At 33.9% G+C, this 19,562-nt stretch overlaps 1 protein-coding gene across 23 annotated transcripts in view; it reads right to left on the reverse strand.

Moving 5' to 3' along the window:
- LOC105225842 (RNA-binding protein Pasilla) overlaps window positions 1-19,562 on the reverse strand; it is a 109,715-nt gene that overhangs the window by 17,124 nt on the left and 73,029 nt on the right. For 11 of the 23 annotated variants that reach the window (XM_049448157.1, XM_049448160.1, XM_049448158.1 and 8 more), the window contains 6 exons: window positions 17,160-18,258; window positions 13,591-15,126; window positions 5,439-5,498; window positions 3,842-3,985; window positions 3,133-3,773; window positions 2,504-3,071 (listed from right to left, as the gene is read on the reverse strand). In XM_049448157.1, coding sequence (XP_049304114.1) covers window positions 2,504-3,071; window positions 3,133-3,773; window positions 3,842-3,985; window positions 5,439-5,498; window positions 13,591-14,560 — 2,383 coding nt within the window. In that variant the 5' untranslated portion in view covers window positions 14,561-15,126; window positions 17,160-18,258. Of the gene's footprint in view, window positions 1-2,503; window positions 3,072-3,132; window positions 3,774-3,841; window positions 3,986-5,438; window positions 5,499-13,590; window positions 15,127-17,159; window positions 18,262-19,562 lie in introns of all 23 variants that reach the window. The other 12 variants (XM_011204497.4, XM_029550029.2, XM_049448178.1 and 9 more) reach the window with 8 other exon arrangements.

A 19,562-nucleotide genomic window follows, 5' to 3' on the forward strand; every position in this document is an offset into this window, starting at 1 on the left:
AAAAAAAAATAAATTTAGCACATGTAACCGCGGCGATCAAAGCTGCTTTACGAACAAATAATCACACAAAATAGATATGGTATATATGAGCATATAACAAATTTGTGTGTGATTACACCATTCAGTTTAGTAGCGTGAGCGCTGCACGGTTGGTGCATTTGTAAGGCACTTTACTTAATATTAATACCTACAACTATATATGTATGTGTTATATGTAAATAAATGTTTGTATGTATGCATAACAAAAAGCCAAACCCTTTATAACAACAAATATACCTACGCCTTTATAAGCTTCTATAAAACATTAATTTTTGTTTGTGTTTAAAAAAAGTTAAAAAAAGAAAAAAAACGACTTTTAACTTATGTCTTTCTATGTCAATTATAATATAATATACCATATACATATGTAAATAAGATATGTGCATACACGTTATGTATGAGTATGCTTGTGTAGTTGCAGTTGGGTGTATGTACACATGGAGTGCGTGCGTTTTGTGGCACTAATCACTAGATAAAGTCCCGTACATGTACGATACAAGGATAATTGATTGCACAGCCAATGTGACGCACTCTGTCATTTATGCTAGAATGTCTGCGCTAGTGCTAGTAAGCCGGGAATGTCGAGGTGCAGGTGATTAACAAAATAGGACTAACAAAGGCGTAAAACTACGCTGGTCAATGCAAGGAATGCCTTTATAATGTGTGCAGATTGATATGTATGTGTGTGTGTGGGTCGGTGTAAGAGAGTCTTGTGAAAGCTCTAGACAAAAAGTTTATCCTGTAGTGGGATGGTACCCCAGCTGGAGTGAAATAACGGTGATTTTATTGTTTTTGACGCGAAAATTAATGAAAGTGTAAAGATTGCAGCTTAAAAGCTTTATTATGAGCAGAAAACTGGAACGCTCTGTTATAAGCTATATATAACTTGTTATCAGCTGTGGTTACCATCGTCTTCTAGAGAGGTGAGGAAAACCTTTGTGGACTTATTTTTGATGATTTAGGCATAAAGCTGCACAAAACTGTTTACCGTTATGAAGATAATGCATGCAAGGCTCAACTGTATGGCTGAGGGCCCAGTTTACCTAAGGTCGCGGTGCGATCCACATCTATTTATCTTTTGGCTGACTTTATGTGCGTGCAATTTATAAGCGTGCTTGTATTGTATGATTCGTGTAAGAGGTGCGCGGGGTGCTGGCGTAAACGAAATCACAGTTACATCGTTTAACATATGTATTTATATGTATGTACTTTCGTGCATCTTTGAGTCAGCCCGTGGGTGCACATGTTTACTTAAGATTCTCGTTGGGTGCGCTTGTCTGCTTATGTATTGGGTATGTGGTTTGCTTGAGATTTTTTGCTTTGAGAATTTTCAGTTTGTGATAAGCGAAGGAAAGCAAATGTTTGCGGCAAGAACTTGACTAGATAATACAAACAAAACATAGAGTATCTCAAAACCAAAAATCAAATGTTCTTCTATTAAAAAATATGTATGTATGTATTTTTAAAATCTAAAGGTGTTGGAATGTATAACAGCACGCTCATATTGACATTTATGGAGAATGGAATTTGGAAAGAAATATAATGTATGTATGTATGTACATAGCGGCAAAATTGGGTGTTTGAAATTTTTGAAGAATTGCTCTTTAATAGCATGTGATGATTAGTATTAAATAGAAATGATTCTAATTTATTGCTTATATGATCCACGATGAATAAAGTACGCAGTGGACTTCGTACATTTGCTGCAGTGGCGCTCAAACTTTCACTAAATCACATAAAACTGAAAGGTTCGGAGTAATGAAGTGGAAATTAAAAAAAAAAAAATTTGGAAAAATATATATTATCTAATGTAAAATATATATGTAGATAAGGGTATGATCACTCAAAAAATCAACGTTTAATTTTTTGGATTTCTATTTCAATTATGTTTACAGCGCCCTTGCCATACTAAATCCACTGCAGATGACTTTTTCTAACACTGTTTCTATGGCAATAAAAGTATAAAACTAAAATATCATAAAACCTTCCAATGTTTTGCTTTCGAAAATTAGGTGGAGTATAATTGTACCGCAACACGTATTAACCAAAAAGTACATATCAAACTTAAAGGTGTGATTTTCAGCTAAAAAATGTGTAAGCTCCGGCGCACGCGGCAAACTACGTATGCTTGTGTTGGTTAGGATATACATACATAGTTACGCAACATATATGCAACAATAAATAATTGAAATAATACAAAGTTTCAACTGTTAGCAGATGTGTTAAGCTATTTTTGAAATTTACTCCAATGCGCTTGATATTTGAGCAGCATAGTTTTAGGCGCAACATTAATTAGGCAAACGGTTTTTGGCGCTCGCACAAATTATAAGTGTGGGAACATTAAACATTTTAACTGTGTCTGTGAGTAGCATTTAGGCTTCGTATGGATTTCGCGTGATTTCACCGACTATGTTTTGGTTTTGGGGTTGTTTTTTTTAGTAGGGATAATAAAAGCGTGGCCCACCTAAGATAGCGCCAACAATCACTTCTGGGATTTCAACATTTTTGGTATCCTTAGCACCCAGATCGCCCGGTGTGGGACTCTTGCTCAAGCCGCTAAGCGTATGCGTTGCGGCGCTGAGGCTCTGCGCTGTTGTGCACGTAGTACCGGTCGCAGCAGTCAAGCCGAAACTATTGTTGTTCAGCGATACCGGTGTGGTGGCCTGTGCCGCTGTGGCTGATGTGCTCAAATGACGGAACGGGTCGAATTGCGCGGCGGCGGCCGCTTCCAGGTGCGACTGTGTCGGACGGCTGGCAGCTGCTGCAGCAGCAGCAGCCGCTGCCGCTGTATACTGTTCCAAATTAACTTGACCCACAGCACCGAAAACATTACTGGCAGTAGCTGCTGAAGCGGCGGCAGCTGTCTGCTGATCCAACGTCGTAACACCCAGAAAACTGCCGAGTGTGGTGGTGCCATTGGCATGCGGTACACCGACACCCATGCCCAAAACGCCATATTTGGCGAGTACGCCAAGTGCGGCGCACACTTCGTTGGTGGCGGTTTCTGAGTAGCCGGAGCCGCGTAGAGCAACCTAAAAGACAAATATATAAATTAAACGGTTCAGTTAAAAGCAAGCGTTAGCAGGCTAGTACCTTGATGTGTTCAAGCAATTGTGTGGCCACCGCCAAGTTCGGAGCTGGGTTGGGTGAGCTCAGGTTCAGCGATAGATTGATACCGGTGCCGTTTATTAAAAGACCCGCAGCTGTAGCTGCACCGCCAATATTCTGACCCAAAGTCGAGTTCAACGAAGCGGTACTCGTATTTATGGCATTCTGGTTGGTGGCATAAGGTGAGCCAGTTGGGTTGAAATTGGCAACTGGGCCACTAATATCGGCATATGAGACATTAAGGCATGTACCGGATTGCGGATCCTCAACAATCTTGGACAGTATCATCTTGCAGGCGGCCTTATTGTTTTCCTTATCGCCAATGATGGTAATGCAACGTTCCTGCAACGATATATCCTTAGGTTTCTGTGAAATCTGCACATACGAGCCGCTCTCCTCCTTGATCTGCTTAATGAAAGCACCACCCTTGCCGATGATCATACCAGCCGTTGAATTGGGCACCAAAATTTTCACCTGCTTATCACGATCCTGATTCTGTTTGGAGTCAGTGTCTATTATCTTAGTGGTAAGATCGGGCTTCTCACGTATTTTATCCATAATAAAGTCCATAACCGACATAATGCCATCCACGGAGCCGGTGATGAGGCAAACGCGCTCCGTAGTACCTACACGCACAGAAAGAAAGAAAGCGTTTGTATTGTGTTCAAGTGCAATTGAGAGACAAGCTTATTACCTGGATAGAAGTCGTGCGACTTGGACATTTTAACTCTAGCACCGGAGTCTTTCTGCAAAGAGGCGATTGTCTCGCCACCCTTGCCTATGATGGCACCGGAGGCCACGGCAGGCACTAGGATCTTCATGTGGTAAGAAGAGTCGCCTGCGCGCGCGAACGTGAGCGTGAAATGAGACAAAGCGTTACATAGGAAGAGAAGGAAAAAAACGAAAAGCACCGTGGTGCATTAATAAAGTATTTGAGCAGACAGTGTTGGTTGTGTAATTTGCCTTTTACAAAATGATTAATATCTGTTTTTACATAACCGCAACGAAATACACTTAACGCGTGTACTTCGGCTTTGGTTGCAGGCATTACATACATAAGTACATATAAGCAGTTTACTTTTGAAACACATAATTATCTATATATTGTATATATATATATATAGATATATAGTTATATATAATTATATTTAATTAATAAATCGTTACATACACAGAAGAGGATTTAAAATTAAAAATAATAACAGTTGCGCTCTCTTTCACTTCAAATGAGTAATTATTAGATGATTTGTTTTTGTTTTTGCTTGCAGTTTTTGCTTATTTGCCATGCTGCGCTGAAATGGGGCGACAAATGAGTTGGTGGCTGCACGCAGTTTATGGTCTTTGTGCTGCATCAATATGGCATGAGGAGAATCGAAATGAAATGGCGAGCGAATGAGCAAATGAGCAAACGAGCATCGACGAGAAACGCTGAGAATGCGCAATGAGAATGAGATGCTTGACAAATGATGTGAGAATGAATGATTTTCACCAATTGTTATTAATTTGTTATTGTTGTAGTGGTAAATATAAGGAAAGCTGTTATTAGTGCCGCAATAAAAATTATTTATTCCACGATTTTATTGAAGACTCGGGGAGGTATTGTCAGAGCTGATGATAAAGGTCATATTTAAAATATTGGACAGAAATACTGAGCTATAAGAGAGGCTCCAAGTGGAATCTAAACTCGTTATTTATATGGAAATTGGTGCCACCAAGAATGGAGCTAAGCTTTAATGGACGGAGCAATGTTTTAGAGAATATGTGAAATTATTAAATTCCTTTACAGCAATAAGACAACAATTCGCTAGGTTCAGTTCATTTCGAAGAACTAGTGGCTCTGCTAGGCATATTCAAGAGAAATGCGCCCTAACCTTAAAAAACAGTTATGAACTTGTGGAAATTTTTAGAACTGTTAAATACACACTTTTTAGTATACTTTTATTATTATTTATTTACAACTATTTAATTCCTATTGCAGTTTGATTGCGCATTACAATGATGAATTACGCAACGCAGAAGGATCGAGATCGTGAAAGGAGTATTTATACAAAAAAATAATACAAGATTAATTTGGGTAAATAAGAGTATAAAAAGCAAAAGAAAAGTGTAAAAAATGTTTGTAGGTAAAAAAGGGAAAGCTCCAATAAACGGCATATTAAAAACGGTTCGTGTTAAATCAAAATCAAAGCATTAATTGTTTTTGTTTTTGGTTTTTCAATTTCAAATTCAAAATTTTGTAGGCAGATGAAAGTCGGTTGTAATGGTAGTTAATGAATAATGAAAAAGCTTACCATGAGAGAAATTGTTATTATTTTCAATTTCAACCTCAATTCCCGAACAAACTGACTCACCTGTAACGAGAAGAAATTAAAAAAAAAAATTATTGATTGTAAATTTTTAATAATTAAATATTAAACAATAAATAAATAATTTTATAATTTTTAAGAGTTAAACTCTACAGTAAATTTATTTTCACAAAGCTTGAGTGGGTATGTCGGTGGTGGTTTGCGTCTTTACTATTGACATGAAGTCAGTTTTGAACAAATTTAGCTCACTACCTAATAAAATTTTGTTTTTTAAAGATTTTTGAAAATCATGCAAACACTTTTATAGAAATGTCTACTGATATAACTAACTCAGACACAAATGTTTAGACTTTTTCGAAAAATAAAGCACAATTTTAGGCGCATATCTCTTTACACCTGTATGGTTTTCAAATAAAAATGAGTTTGCTGCAATATTTACGGCAATAGATATTAAATTAATAAACTGTTGGCGTTTATTTTCCAGTATAAAAGAAAATTAGTGTAAGAAAAGTGGAAAAGTCAGATGCTTTACCCGCTCACTTTCACTTTCACTTGCAAATCAAACTTGCAACGCTTTCAAAAATATGTGTGTTTGAATGTAAGCTTATGCAACTACAACACGCATGCTTATACGTTTCTTTAGCTGAATATCAGAGGCATTCACAATTTCAAAAATTGTTTTCTGCCGGAAAGAAAATTTTGGAAAGCACTTTATATTTACAAAGGACAACCTTTTTGATGACCTCAAAATCACAATTTTCTACAGTTTTTTTAACATACACACAATCATACAAGCAACACACACAAAGTTAACGCTAGCAGCCCAAACTAGCCAGCGTTTATCATTTAAATAGATGTGTGTACCATATTTAGGTCACGACTCATGCACAGCGTTTAGGTCAGCGGATCGTAAAGGTGATAGAGTAATGAGACAGTGTGACACCGAAATTTTGAGATTTGTCGCTGGGTTCAAAGGTGTCAGTAATTATGTTAAAAATGCCATATACTTCCTAAGTCTCACGTAAGAAAAGTTTTAAATTTTATAAATTGGGAGGAAAATTGATAGTAAAGAAAAAAAGTTTACATTACTTTTCCTGTTTTACTTTTATTGCTTTCATATTTTTCTATATACGTCGCCTTTCCTGCAGCTATCATTACTATTTCTTAACGCCAATGCGTGTCTATTTGCTTACTTTGTACTTTTTTTTTTGTATTTTGCCTGCGCAATAACATTTCGAAACTTTTCTTTCTATTTCCCTCTCGGCCTTGCTGCCTTGCGGCATTTCCATTTTTGTTTCATTTCTCATTTTTCACAATGCATTTCTAATTTAGTCGCCATCCCGTGCTCTTTCGGCTTCTGCATTTCGTACGTGCCTTTGCATATGTGCTTTCGTGCCCTTCAGAATTTTATATTTGTGTCTAAGTACACCTCTATATTCTCTTTTTACTTTTACTTTTTCATTTTCGTTTTCCTTTTGCTTTTGTTGTTGTTTACTTGCGCTATATCGTTAGTTTTTAATTAGATACAAGTTGCGAACTGAAACCATTTCCACATACACACTCATACATTCGTGTTCAAATGCGACGGAGCCGAGCGAGGACAAAATGACATTGCACAGATACCCAAATACCCAAATAGCAGAAGTGTCGAGTGTGCTCCAAATAAATGTAGGAGCAGGCCTAAGAATTGTAATCACGATTACATATCTACATATATATATATATATATATATATATATATATAGAGATTTGTAAATATGTAAATGATTATGCAAAAAAATGCGAGAAAAGCCTATTAACCCGCAGAAAAGTGCGAATAAAAATTACTAACGCAGACAGCAATAATTCAGATACATATATATGCACATATGAGTTTATATATAAATATGTACATACCTATATACTAAAAAAGTAGTATAAGGTATACAGTTACAGCCCGAATTCGTGAATTGTAATTCAATTAGAGTAAAGCAGTTTCTCACAAAATGTTTGTTTAAAAACTTAAAGTTTTTGAACTAAGCAGGAAAACATAAATTTTGTGCGAAACATTTTGGCTATGAAATAAGCAGACGTTTGTCTGATGTTCTTGTAAGAATTTGTGGCATGCCAATTAGCACGAGCATTGCAATTTTTTTTTTTCAAAATTTTCAGTAAATTATAATAATCAGAGAGACGAAATATGCACCTTGGATTTGCGATTTTGACACGCTCTGACAGTTGACATTTTAGTTGATCTTACTTGACGGCTGACAGCTGTCTGGCTTGACTATTTTTAGTCGCTTTAATCAACAGAAGGGCTTATGAGCGATATAAAGGTGATAAATATGTGAAATGCATATTCAAAAACAATATTTTTGGGTTAAAAGTAATTATTTTTCTAACGAATGCAACTTGTATGCACAAATTCAGCAATGGAAAAATTTATTTCTAGCATATATTTTGTTGAAAATAATTATAAGCACGTAATTCACGATCTTTGGCAAAATTATTGGATTAACTTCTTCATCTACGCAATTTTGCAAGATCCACAATATCAATGCTTATTATGAATCTTGCAAAATTGAGTATAAATTGAGAGTTTGAGGTCTAGTGCGTCGGTAGATAGCCACTCTACCTATCTCTCTCTCTCTATATATATATAATAAGGCAAGACAAAGGACTGACTCATAACATACTCGCAAGTTTATTACAAATTCGTATAAATGAGACTTCTCCGCACAACCCTAACTCATTGACATTGAAAAACGTATTAAGCGAAAATATTGAAATAATTGTGAATATATTATATATATAAATTCAATTTGGTCCGATTAATTAGCTTTAAAACTAATTTTATTATAGTTTCAGATAGTTTTAATCCGGGACATAAATAATTGCTGATGTATTTCATAATTTTTCTGTGTATAAATAAATGTTCAAGATCTTTTGTTAGTGTTGTATTGATATGCCTCACTTCTTTTTAAAATGCTTTCATTAAAAAATCACAAAAACATATATACCTAAATATATATATATATATATATAGCGACCTAAGCAGGCACGTGCACGATGACACAGTTGTTCCAAAAATATATTCTTCATTCACGCAAAGCTTAAATCCGAAATAGAAACGTCTAAGGCACTCAACATATATTTTTTAATAAATTTTAACGAATGCAAATACACACATTTAAAGAATGGTTAATACATATGTATTATGGCGCCAGAAATTTAATTTCAAGAATTCTTTTTTGTGAAATAAAGATTGAGAAAAGGGTACTTCCTCGATTTGATATTTTAAAAGTTTGTTAGAAGAGAGTTCGAAATTCTCAAAAAATATTAAGAAACATACATATATATATATAATATCATAAGCGAATATATTTGGAACATTATAATAAACTTGGAAATTTGCTCAAACAGAAACTGGAGATTTATAGCTTTTCATTCCTAAAATTGAACTGAATTTATCCCTTATAGAGCTATACAGGTGTGGCACTTTCAAAAACTCGATTTTTTTTTTGCTTTTTCGATAGTTTATATTCTCAAAAATATCCTGTGAAATCGGAAAGGTTATATCTTAAATAGTTTTTGAGTGGCGGCGTTGTAAAAAGAGACCGCTCGTAGTTATTTCGCAGATAGTTGAAACTTGAAACGCATTTTTCTCGAAACGACATATTTTGCTAACAGCATAACTACAGGAAATTGACCGATCGACTTTAAATTGAAACTGAGTATTGAATATATGGACTATACAATGACTTGCGATCTATTTGATAGGTTGAAAATTGTAAATTTTGGTATTAAAAAACGAAAATTTTTTACATAAAAAACGACACTTTCTTCAGAACCAAGCCATTTATTTTGTTAATTTTTGATATTTTTCCAAAATCGGTCATTGTATAGGAAATACCTTCAACTTTAATAACCTTTTTGAATTTTTTTGTTTCAGCTACTCATTCGGCTTAAATAATGTCAGCAGTTGGGGAACTTTTCTTCTGACACCTCCGTAGACAGCACATAACTCCGCTATTATTCAATACTTTTGTAAAAAAAAAATCTTAAAATATAGCTGAAAATATACCTTATTATGTCCAAACAACTTTGAAACATTCGATTAATTACTTTCTTTTAAAAAAATTCACGAAAATCGCCTAATTTTTACGCTGGTATAGCCCCTTAACATAACTACATAGACGATGTCGATGGCAACATCTGACGAGTCCGCGTTACAAGTTTTCGAGAATAATGTTCTGCAAAAGATTTATGGTCATTTGCACATTGGATTCGGCGAATAGCGCAGTCGATGAAATGATGAATTGTACGAAATCTACGATGACATAGACGTAGTTCAGAGACAGAATCTACGCTGTCTAGGTCATGTTGTCCGAATGGATGAAAACACCCCAGCTCAGAGAGTATCTGCAATTGGCGCCAAACAGCGCAAAGAAAGAACGGCTGGCGCGCTGTTGTAACCTCAGTCTACGCCAATAAAGAAGAAGATAACTAATCAAATGATTGAGCTCAAGTCATCATTATTTTGAATTGAGCATTGCTTACAAAGTTTAAGACTTCATTAAAATGAAAAAGATGACATTCTTCTATAACGAAATCATAAATAGTCCCGAAAAACAATGAAACATTAATTGAATACCGTATGTAAATCGATGAAACGTTGCATTATTTATGGTTTCTTGGGAAATAAGTTTACAAATTTATGTGACTTGTCTAGGTCGTCACGAATTCGCCTGCACTTCAGAGTTTATAAATATTCAAAAATGTGTTTTTTCCAAATGTACTCAAAACTATATACAAACGCACGCATGTTGGAGTACATTTTTACTTTTTGACTAATCGTTATGGCGCACGCAAATGGTGCAGGTAAAAAGTTTGAATGGAAATTGGAACACCAGCGAGCGGATAATCAAAATAAATTGTGCGAAAAGAATGCGCGGCAAATTGTGAAGCAACAAGCTTGCCGCCAGAGAGTGCGCGGCAAAGTCATAAGTAAAGCAAATATTTACATATTCGAAAGAAATTCTAGAAAAAATAGCAATCGACAGTTTTGTTGGAAAAAAACGCAGTCCAAACTAAATATGTTAATATTTGTTGGCATAAGCGACGAAACGTTAAATTAAATGCTGCTGTGTAGGTGCTGAGGTTCCAATTAAATGAGATCCCAAACAAATACTTATAGTCACGCCTGTTTCACGTGTTCTCAAATTATTAAAATATATACATATATATATTATATTTAATTCAGTTTCGCCTGCCACATATTTTATAAGAATCATATTTATTTGCATAATTATCTGGCATGTGCTTCATTTTGCGAGACTATTAATCTATATCCCGGCTACCGCAACAGAGAATGTCGCAATGGCGTGCTGCCAAAGACAATGAACTAAGTCGCCACGGACAAACACGCACACTCACTCATACAGGTTCACATGTATTGGTTTCTATTCAGTTGTGCTTATGTGTGTGTGTAGTATGTTTATCAAGCGCCCAACGATTTTTGTTTATTTGTTCGAAAAGCACATTTGCTTGGGTATAAATATATTTAATAGACTTTGGTTATTTGTTTGTTTCTATGCCAGCCAGTCCAAATGCATGTTGTTGCTGTGATTTATGAGCTTCAACGACATGCTGAGTTATTTGCGAAATTTAAACAAATTCTTTATTCGCAAGTTTCAATATGTACTGTTTAACACAGCCAAAGCATTTGGGTTAACATACAATTTTGTGTAAAAATTTGTCAAAAAAAAACTTTGTTGATAATTGGGAAATAATATAGTATACATATATATAGATAGTATATATATAGATAGTATATATATAGATAGAACTTAATCTCACTGTCTACAAAATACGAATATTGGGTAGTCGAAAAAATCTTTTCGTATTTTGTAATTACGATTTACACTGTGAAAGTTTTACACTGATGGAATAATGTCTCTGGCGGAAAAATGGCAAAAAAGGGTCGACCAAAATGGTACATACTTGTGAAATGCTCAAATTTGTATTCCTTTTTTTAATAAAAATATATATATATATATAAGAGTATATATTAATTTGATTTGCTCTTAATTTATTTAAAGATTCATTTCTCATTGCCTAGATATTTTCTTTATGGCGAACGCAAGTAATTTCTAAATGCAAACTGTCTTATTGAAAGCTGTGCCTGAGCCAATGTCAGCAGAGAGAAAACAAACCATTACAGCCAACAAATATTGAGACAAGTTTTCAGTTTTATCGCTATTTAACTTGTTCATGTTTACTAGCGCTATAAATAATTCATTAGGAAATACAAATACAATTATTATTTAAGTGGGGTTATGAATATCTTTAAACACACTTCTATTTTTATTTAACCTGACGCAACTTTATTTCCTTTTTTGACAAAAGTTCAGCGCCAAAATTTACCAGTCACCGCTTTCTCAAATAATTCCGCAAGCACCCACGTTTTTTATCCAAATAAATAGGTTTACCGGCGGCACTCGACCCAAATTGTATATGGTGTAATACATGGCGTATACGCAACCTTGAAAAGGTTGGCATATAAATATGGTAAATGCGCCAAATTGAAAGAAATACGAATGCAGCAATATCAAAAAATGTTTGTACGAAATAAATAAAGAAAATATTTAAGTGGAGGAAAATAGTTTTAGAAATAATGTTTGCTTTCGTAAGAAACATTAAACAAACACTTGGAAGTAATTATTATTCAATATTCTTGTTGCAGACGCTTAATTAATGTAAATATTTATGTATTTAATAATATAATTTATGCATACATTTGTATAAATATACTTTTTTAAGAACCATGTTGAAGGCTGCCTGTGTAATTTGTGTGCTATGTTGGTGGAATTTTCAATTTTCGAAGTCGAAAATCATTATCAATATTAAAAACCAACCAAGCAGGCTTATTCGCCATAAATTAAGCATAACCAGTTCTACTAATGTGTAAAAAACCTGCCGCTAAAAGTATATCTAACAGCTTGGAAATATAAAATAAGATATCACACTATATTTGATCGGAATCATATATCAATTAATATATGGCAGATAATAAACATGCGCTCTAAAGTGTCCGAAAGTAGTCAAAATTGAATGACTTCAGTTAAATTCAATACATGAGTGCATATATACATATAAGCATATATATTTGTATGTTATATATATTGTCAACATTTATGACCACATATCTGGTGGTGTTGTAAGCATTTCAAAAATAACTTGAATGTTATCGCCACCTGCTCATAAATTCTTGTAAGCAAACACACACTCACTCAAAGTGAACATAGCAACAAACACTGCGCGCGCTCAAACACAAGGCGAATACATATTGACAACTTAAGATACGCCAAGGCAACGAAGGTGCTTTGGGGAAAATTTGAACAGCTTAACAAGCCTTCCAGTGAGACTGCTGTTATGCAATGCAGACGCAGAGTGTAAACAAACACACGCACATTTGTAGATATATATTTTTACGATATATGTCAGTATATATACTTATATTCTTATAAGTATATGAGTGCTCCTGTGAGACCAAATGTCTACAGAAGTCTGAATTTGTCTGCAAGGAGTTTAACCAAAGCGCACCTACACAACACAATGCAATACATACAAGTACATACACACATGAGTACGTATATACATTGAAGTATATGTGATGCTGTGGAAATCTCAAAATATTTGTTTATTTCATTAACTAAATTAGAATTATTGTTCGTGTTTTTCAAGGCACTTAATTTGTTTTTAACAAAGTTATAATTTCCGTACGCCTTTCGCTAATTGTAATATACAAATTAGAGTAAAAATTGCAATTTCGCACTTCCCACTTCTTAATCAAAACAAAAAACAAGAAAGGAAACCCTGTTTATTGGCAAAGCCTAAACAATGGAGCGAAAGCTAGTCAGTGCGTTGATGAGATGAGGCCAGAGCAAATGTTGCGAAATACACGAGCAACACGAGCAAAGCGATGATGTTGCGGCAACAGGCACTGATGGTGCTGCTGCTGGTGGTGTATATTATGCTTTGATGCTTAGATGATGCTTTAAATGTATCATTTTACTGATTTTCTGATTGTTTTTCTTTTCTTTTTTTTTTTGTTTTTGAGTATTTAAGCAAAAGAGCATTTGGTAACGGAACTCACCATAACACCAACAGGAAGCTGAGCTGGGCGGCTTGAACGGCGATGTGCTGTTGCCGTGTTGATGATGATGATGCTGGTGTTGCGCCAAGGCATGGTTGTGCTGCTGCTGCTGTTGCTGTTGGAGCTGATGGTGTGCGCCACCGTTGGGGCTGTGACCGCCGGTGGGCGTGATTGTGCCCATGGCGGTGGCGTTCGAGAGGCGTTCGCCATTTGGACTGTTGTTGTTGTTTGTTTGGTTGTTGTTGCTATTGAGGCCACCGTTGGCCGCTTCGCGCTCACGTAGCTGCTGCTGCAGTTGTTGCTGCTGCTGTTGTTGTTGTTGTTGTAAATCCATCTGGTGATTATTGTGATGCAGATTAAAATGGTGTTGTGAATTGAAATTATTTAGGATGGTTGGCGGCGACGATGACGGCGGCGACGTGGTTGCTGTACTGGTGGCGCTAACGGCACCAGCACCGACACTGCTGGCCGCCGCAGCCACTTGTGTGAGTATCGATTTGGTTGGTGATGTGATTGGCGATGATGTCAACGATATGGAATGCTTATTGCCTAAATGCTGTTGCACCGCTGCCGCTGCTGCTGCGGCGACATGTTGTTGCTGTTGCTGTTGTTGGTGATGTTGTTGATTATAGTTTGTATGTAAATTATTGGTGGTGATTGTGATGTTGCTGTGGCTGCTGCTGTTGCTGCTGCCGCCACTGCCGAAGTTGGTCGGCGACGTGGACGGTGACTTGGCCATCAGCGATTGTGAGTGCAACTGTTGTTGCTGCTGTTGCAGATAGTTCAACTGTTGCTGTTGCTGGCGCTGTTGTTGCGCATATAAGTCCATGTGATTCAAGAACTGCTGCGCGGCACTCGCGCCGCCAATCAAGTCGAAGGCGTTGCTCATGAGGCTCTCTGCCGAGCCGTTGCAGTTCGCCTGCACTTGCAACTGTTGCTGTAGCGTTGCAGGTGAGTTGGGTTGGGTCATGTTGTGCGCGTGCTGTGGCAGCAACAAGTGTGCCGTTTTGCTTGCTCTATGCGTATGCGAATGTGTGCGTTTAAAAGGTACTAATACCGTGGCTTCTCTGAGCTTTCAGTCTTTCAATTAAATATATGTAAAGTTTTCTTTTTCTAATGGGCGTAGTGTTGCTGCTAATGGCCGGAATTATGTTGATAGCTTTTATTATATTTCAGTATTTTTGTGCTTCTCTGCCACGTGGCTCACTTGTGAAGATTTCTCCGTTGCAATACTTCAAATTGTTTGTTTTAAATGTAATCACTTTTTCTCTTATTTCCTTTTCAATAGGAGTCAGTGTTCTTTAGAGCGTTTCTGTGTCTTAGACGCTTGCTCTGTTGTCAATTTTCACTTACTTTTCACCGCAATGGTTTGTGTCTTCGCTAGACTCTTATGCGCTGTTGTCGTATTTCACTACTTGTTGTTAGTTAGTTGTGTAACAATATACGTAGTTGTTGTTGTTGGTTGTTGCACTAACAATTACGCTTTAGATGAGTATGCGTAAACCTATTCTGGTTGTTTTATACTTTTCTCTTAAACTTTTTTGTTTTGTTAAATCGTCAATCGATCGAGTACGCAAGCGAGAGAGAAAGAGAGGGAAAAGAAATAGAAAAACAAAAATAAAAAATTACTTTATTGTTGATTTTTCATTGCTTATTTGAGTTTTGCGATTTCGTTACACGCACAATGAATTTGACTGACTGACTGACTGTTGTACATAGATACATACATAGATGTTTTTGTTGGTGGTGGCAAACGAGATTAGTTATTTACTGTTGTTTGCAGATGCCCATGATTATTTGATGCATAGAAAATAGTGTGTGAGAGAGAGCACATTGCGAGAGTGGCGATGATTTATTGATGATCAAAGTGGCGATTAGGTACATTTAATGAGTTTGATGCTTTCTAGAAATAAATTCTGTTCGTGCTAGACATTCCACTTTGAAAGCGAGTTGTTATTATTAGTCTTATTTTTTCGTAAAACCTATAACTTATGTAAGGCCTTCGAGTTGGTTAATGCTCTTCCTTTCCTTTGATGAGTTTATGTTGGCGTGTATTTTTATCTAGTCATTTTTTTTTAATTATATTATTCAAATATATGTATATATATATAGATAGATATTTTTAGTTTGAGTATAAGCGACAACGACAACAACAACAACAACGATATGTAAATATTTTAATTCTTATGTTTTTTTTTTGTTTTGATTTTTTTCTTTACACAGCAGCAGCGAAATGGACTTCCATTGATTTTTGGTGCGAGGCGATTTTTATGTGCGAATATGTACGTAACTAGTTGGTGAGTAGTTACGTCAAAATTAACCCGATGTTAATGGCGTAAGTGTTCAATAAGTTCGATATTTGCGAGTAGTTAGAAGAGTAGTGTATGATGAGCATATGTACAGTTACATTCAAATATATACGTATATGCTTATGTATAAAATAAACACTATTAAATGTTTTTAGCTAAAATTCATGGTAAATATTTATAAAAAATATTTATAAAAAATTTAAACATTTATAAATCCGTCTTAAATTCATATAAACACCTTTTGATTAAAGAGATTTTTTTGGCACAGAATATTACATAGCACTGCAGGTACTACAGCGCTGTTTCTTTAACAGCTGATTTTAGAGATATGTTAAGTCTGTTTCTGTTATGTTTCTGTGTGTTATTATAATGTGTTAACTGTTAACTTGTATTCTTTTTTAAGCGCGGTGCAACAGCTTTCTTTCAATTATTTTTATTGACTCCCGTTATCTGTTATGCGAAGTTATGCGTGATTTATGGGCGATAGTTTATCATGTGCATGTGTATGTATTTAGGCATGTTTTGGTTTGCATGACGTTTGATGGTAATGGTTATGTCATTTTGACACACATAAATTTCTTTTGGCAGGAAATTTTACTACATTTCAGCGGCTTGCTCATTACATGTGGATAAGCAAATGATTTTTATGATTTATATTTTATTTTTTAATATATTGTCATTTAAAAGATCGTAAATATATATTCCTTTCTTTAATTAGTTTCAATTTTTTTAAATTAAATAATAAAAAATAAAAAAATGTATATTTACATTATTTACTAAAAAATTTTGTAACTTTGAATATACCACCAAATCAAAATTTGAGAAGTTAAAGTGATTTTTGGGTTTTTAAATAATGTATTTATTTGACACATTTTTAAAGCCTAAATTTAGAATGACTATTTTTACACATTTTTATTTTCAAGCCAGAAAAAAATTACCAATAGATTTACAATGTTGGCAGAATAATGTTTTAAAATAACAAAAAAAATATTTAACTATAATTTAAATTAAAAAGAAAATTAAAAAAAAAATTAATTTTTTCAATTAAATAATTTAATAAGTTTATTAATTTATTTTTTTTTTTATTTTTAAATTAAATTAGTTAAGTAATTTAATTTTTTTCATTTTATCTTTTAATTTTGAATCGAAAAAAATATATTTTAAACAACATTTTTTTTTTAAATAGTGATTTTGTTTCAAACAAAAACCGCATGAATTTGTAGTAAAAGTTCCATTTTGGAGCACAAAACATCCATTTACCGTTAAAAACAACACTTTTGTTCACTTTTCGTTGTCTGCAGCTTTTGCTCTCCGTCTTTATTAGCTAACCGCTCAAAAGTTCGCTCGGCTGCACTCCAACGATGTGACCGTGTTCTTTGTTTTACTCTGTTCTTTCTTGCTGTCTTTGCAGAGAACTGAGGCTGACGCCAACTGACTGACTGACTTACTAACTGACTTAGCGCTAGTCAATGCGATGCGTTTGCTCAGACGCCGCAATTAGCGAGCGATGACAGATGCAGTGACGTAACTGTTATTGGGCTGCCAACTAAATGACTCGGCTGGTCTGGGGTGCGCGCCTTGGCAAGTAGGTGTCAATTCGCACACTTGCCGTGATGTCTGTATGTATCGATATGTGGGTGACGTTGAACGCAGTTGCCGATGGAGATGTTGCTGCTCTTTGTTTTTTCTTGTTGCTGAATGCCTCGATCGCTGTATTAAATGTCAAATGTCAGTTGCGATTTGGTGAGTTCGATGAGAATGCTTAAATAGTTGTAATCGCTGTATGTTGTTGTTGTACTAAATAAATAGATGCGCGTTGTGTTGGCTTGTGCTTGCTGCGCGGGAGGTGCGGATACAGTTGTTATACATTGAATGAAACTGGTGTTGGCGAATATTTGTAAAACACACTGTTATGCGCAAAATGTACATGTGTGTGTGCGTGCAGTTATTTATGATTGTACACACACGCTGAGAGTTATGGATTTATTCGCGAATGCTTCGAGCGTTTCGGTTACATAGATACACATATGTTTGAGTTTTTTTATTTATGAATATTTTTTTTGCTTTTGTAAAACTGATGAGTTTATCGCGTTTTCTGTTTGCTGATGAATATATTTTTTCTGAGCGATGAGTTTTTGATTTTTCGTGTTTTTCACGAGTTCTGATGCACTTTCAATCACATTAAGCGTAAATTTTTGAAATTATTTATAAATATCACATTCGTTTTGTTTTTCATTTGATGTGAATTCATGAATTTGATGTGTTTGTTATTTGCGTATGTCTTTTGTTCCTCGTGCGGAGATTTCAATGCATTGGTATTTGTTGTTGGTTTTTTACACTGGGAATGTTTTTGTATGAGCTGCTTGTTAAAATAAGACAGAATTTTGCGTAAATTCTCGAGTTTATACATATGTACAGAAGCGCATGTGCTGTTGTACATATGTATATGAGTTTAAAAATTCTAATTTAGTTAGCACATATTCTGGTTATTTCTTTGGCTGAAAGTGCAGATTTTTGTACATCCATTTTATTTAATATTTATTTTCCTTATATGCATATATTAAAATATTTTATCTGTTTCGCTTATGTATGCATTTATTTGATATTTTTTATATGTAATTAAATTTATATAATTTTTATTTATTTCCAAAAAAAGTTAAAAAATATATGATAATATTTTTACATATTTTTATTTATTAATTTTTATGAGGTAAATAAAAATAAAATATATTGTATATATTATTTATCGTTTCATCTATTTATTACGTTTTATCGTATCAATTTTTTGGGTTTTTATTTATTGATTTAATTATTTTTTTTTTTTTAATTTCACTTTTTTACGTTGATATTTTTTTTTTTTCAAAATTAATGAATTAAATTTGTTTAATATTTTCATATTTTTTTTATTTAAACAATACTTTATTTTATTTCGCTATAGTTATTTAATCATCGCTCTTATGTTTTTTCTTTTAGAAACACTTAATTGAATTTCGTATTATTCGTGCGCTTATATTTTTCTTTGCCAGTTTTTTGCCTAGAAACAACTTTGATGTTTTCTTTTTGTATTTGTATTTGATAAAAATATTATTAATTATTTTTAAAAAACGCATACAACCGCAATAACTGATAACTCTGGCAACTCTAAGCTTTATGTAGCATTTTTTTCTGACAAATCAAAAGCTCATAAGCAAACATAATAACATATTATTTTTTTTTAATTTCAGTAGAATGTACTACAAATACACAAAAAATTAAAAACTTTTAAATCTAAATTTTATTTTCATTTTTTTATTTAATTTAATTTTATTTTATTTTTTTCATTTTATTTTACTTAATTTTATTTTTTTTTACTTTATTTTATTTTATTTTATTTTATTTTATTTTATTTTATTTTATTTTATTTTATTTTATTTTATTTTATTTTATTTTATTTTATTTTATTTTATTTTATTTTATTTTATTTTATTTTATTTTATTTTATTCTAATTTTATTTTACTTTATTTTATTTTTTTTATTTATTTATTTTATTTTATTTTATTATTATTTTTTTCACAATATCAACGTTTTCACTCAAGCTATGTACATTGTTATTAAATTTTGTATTAAGTTTTTTTGCGCCAACTACACAGATTTTTTCCAAACACTATGCTGATAAAGCGCAA

The sequence above is a fragment of the Bactrocera dorsalis genome, chromosome 2 (assembly GCF_023373825.1).
Source record: "Bactrocera dorsalis isolate Fly_Bdor chromosome 2, ASM2337382v1, whole genome shotgun sequence".
NCBI lineage: Eukaryota > Metazoa > Arthropoda > Insecta > Diptera > Tephritidae > Bactrocera > Bactrocera dorsalis.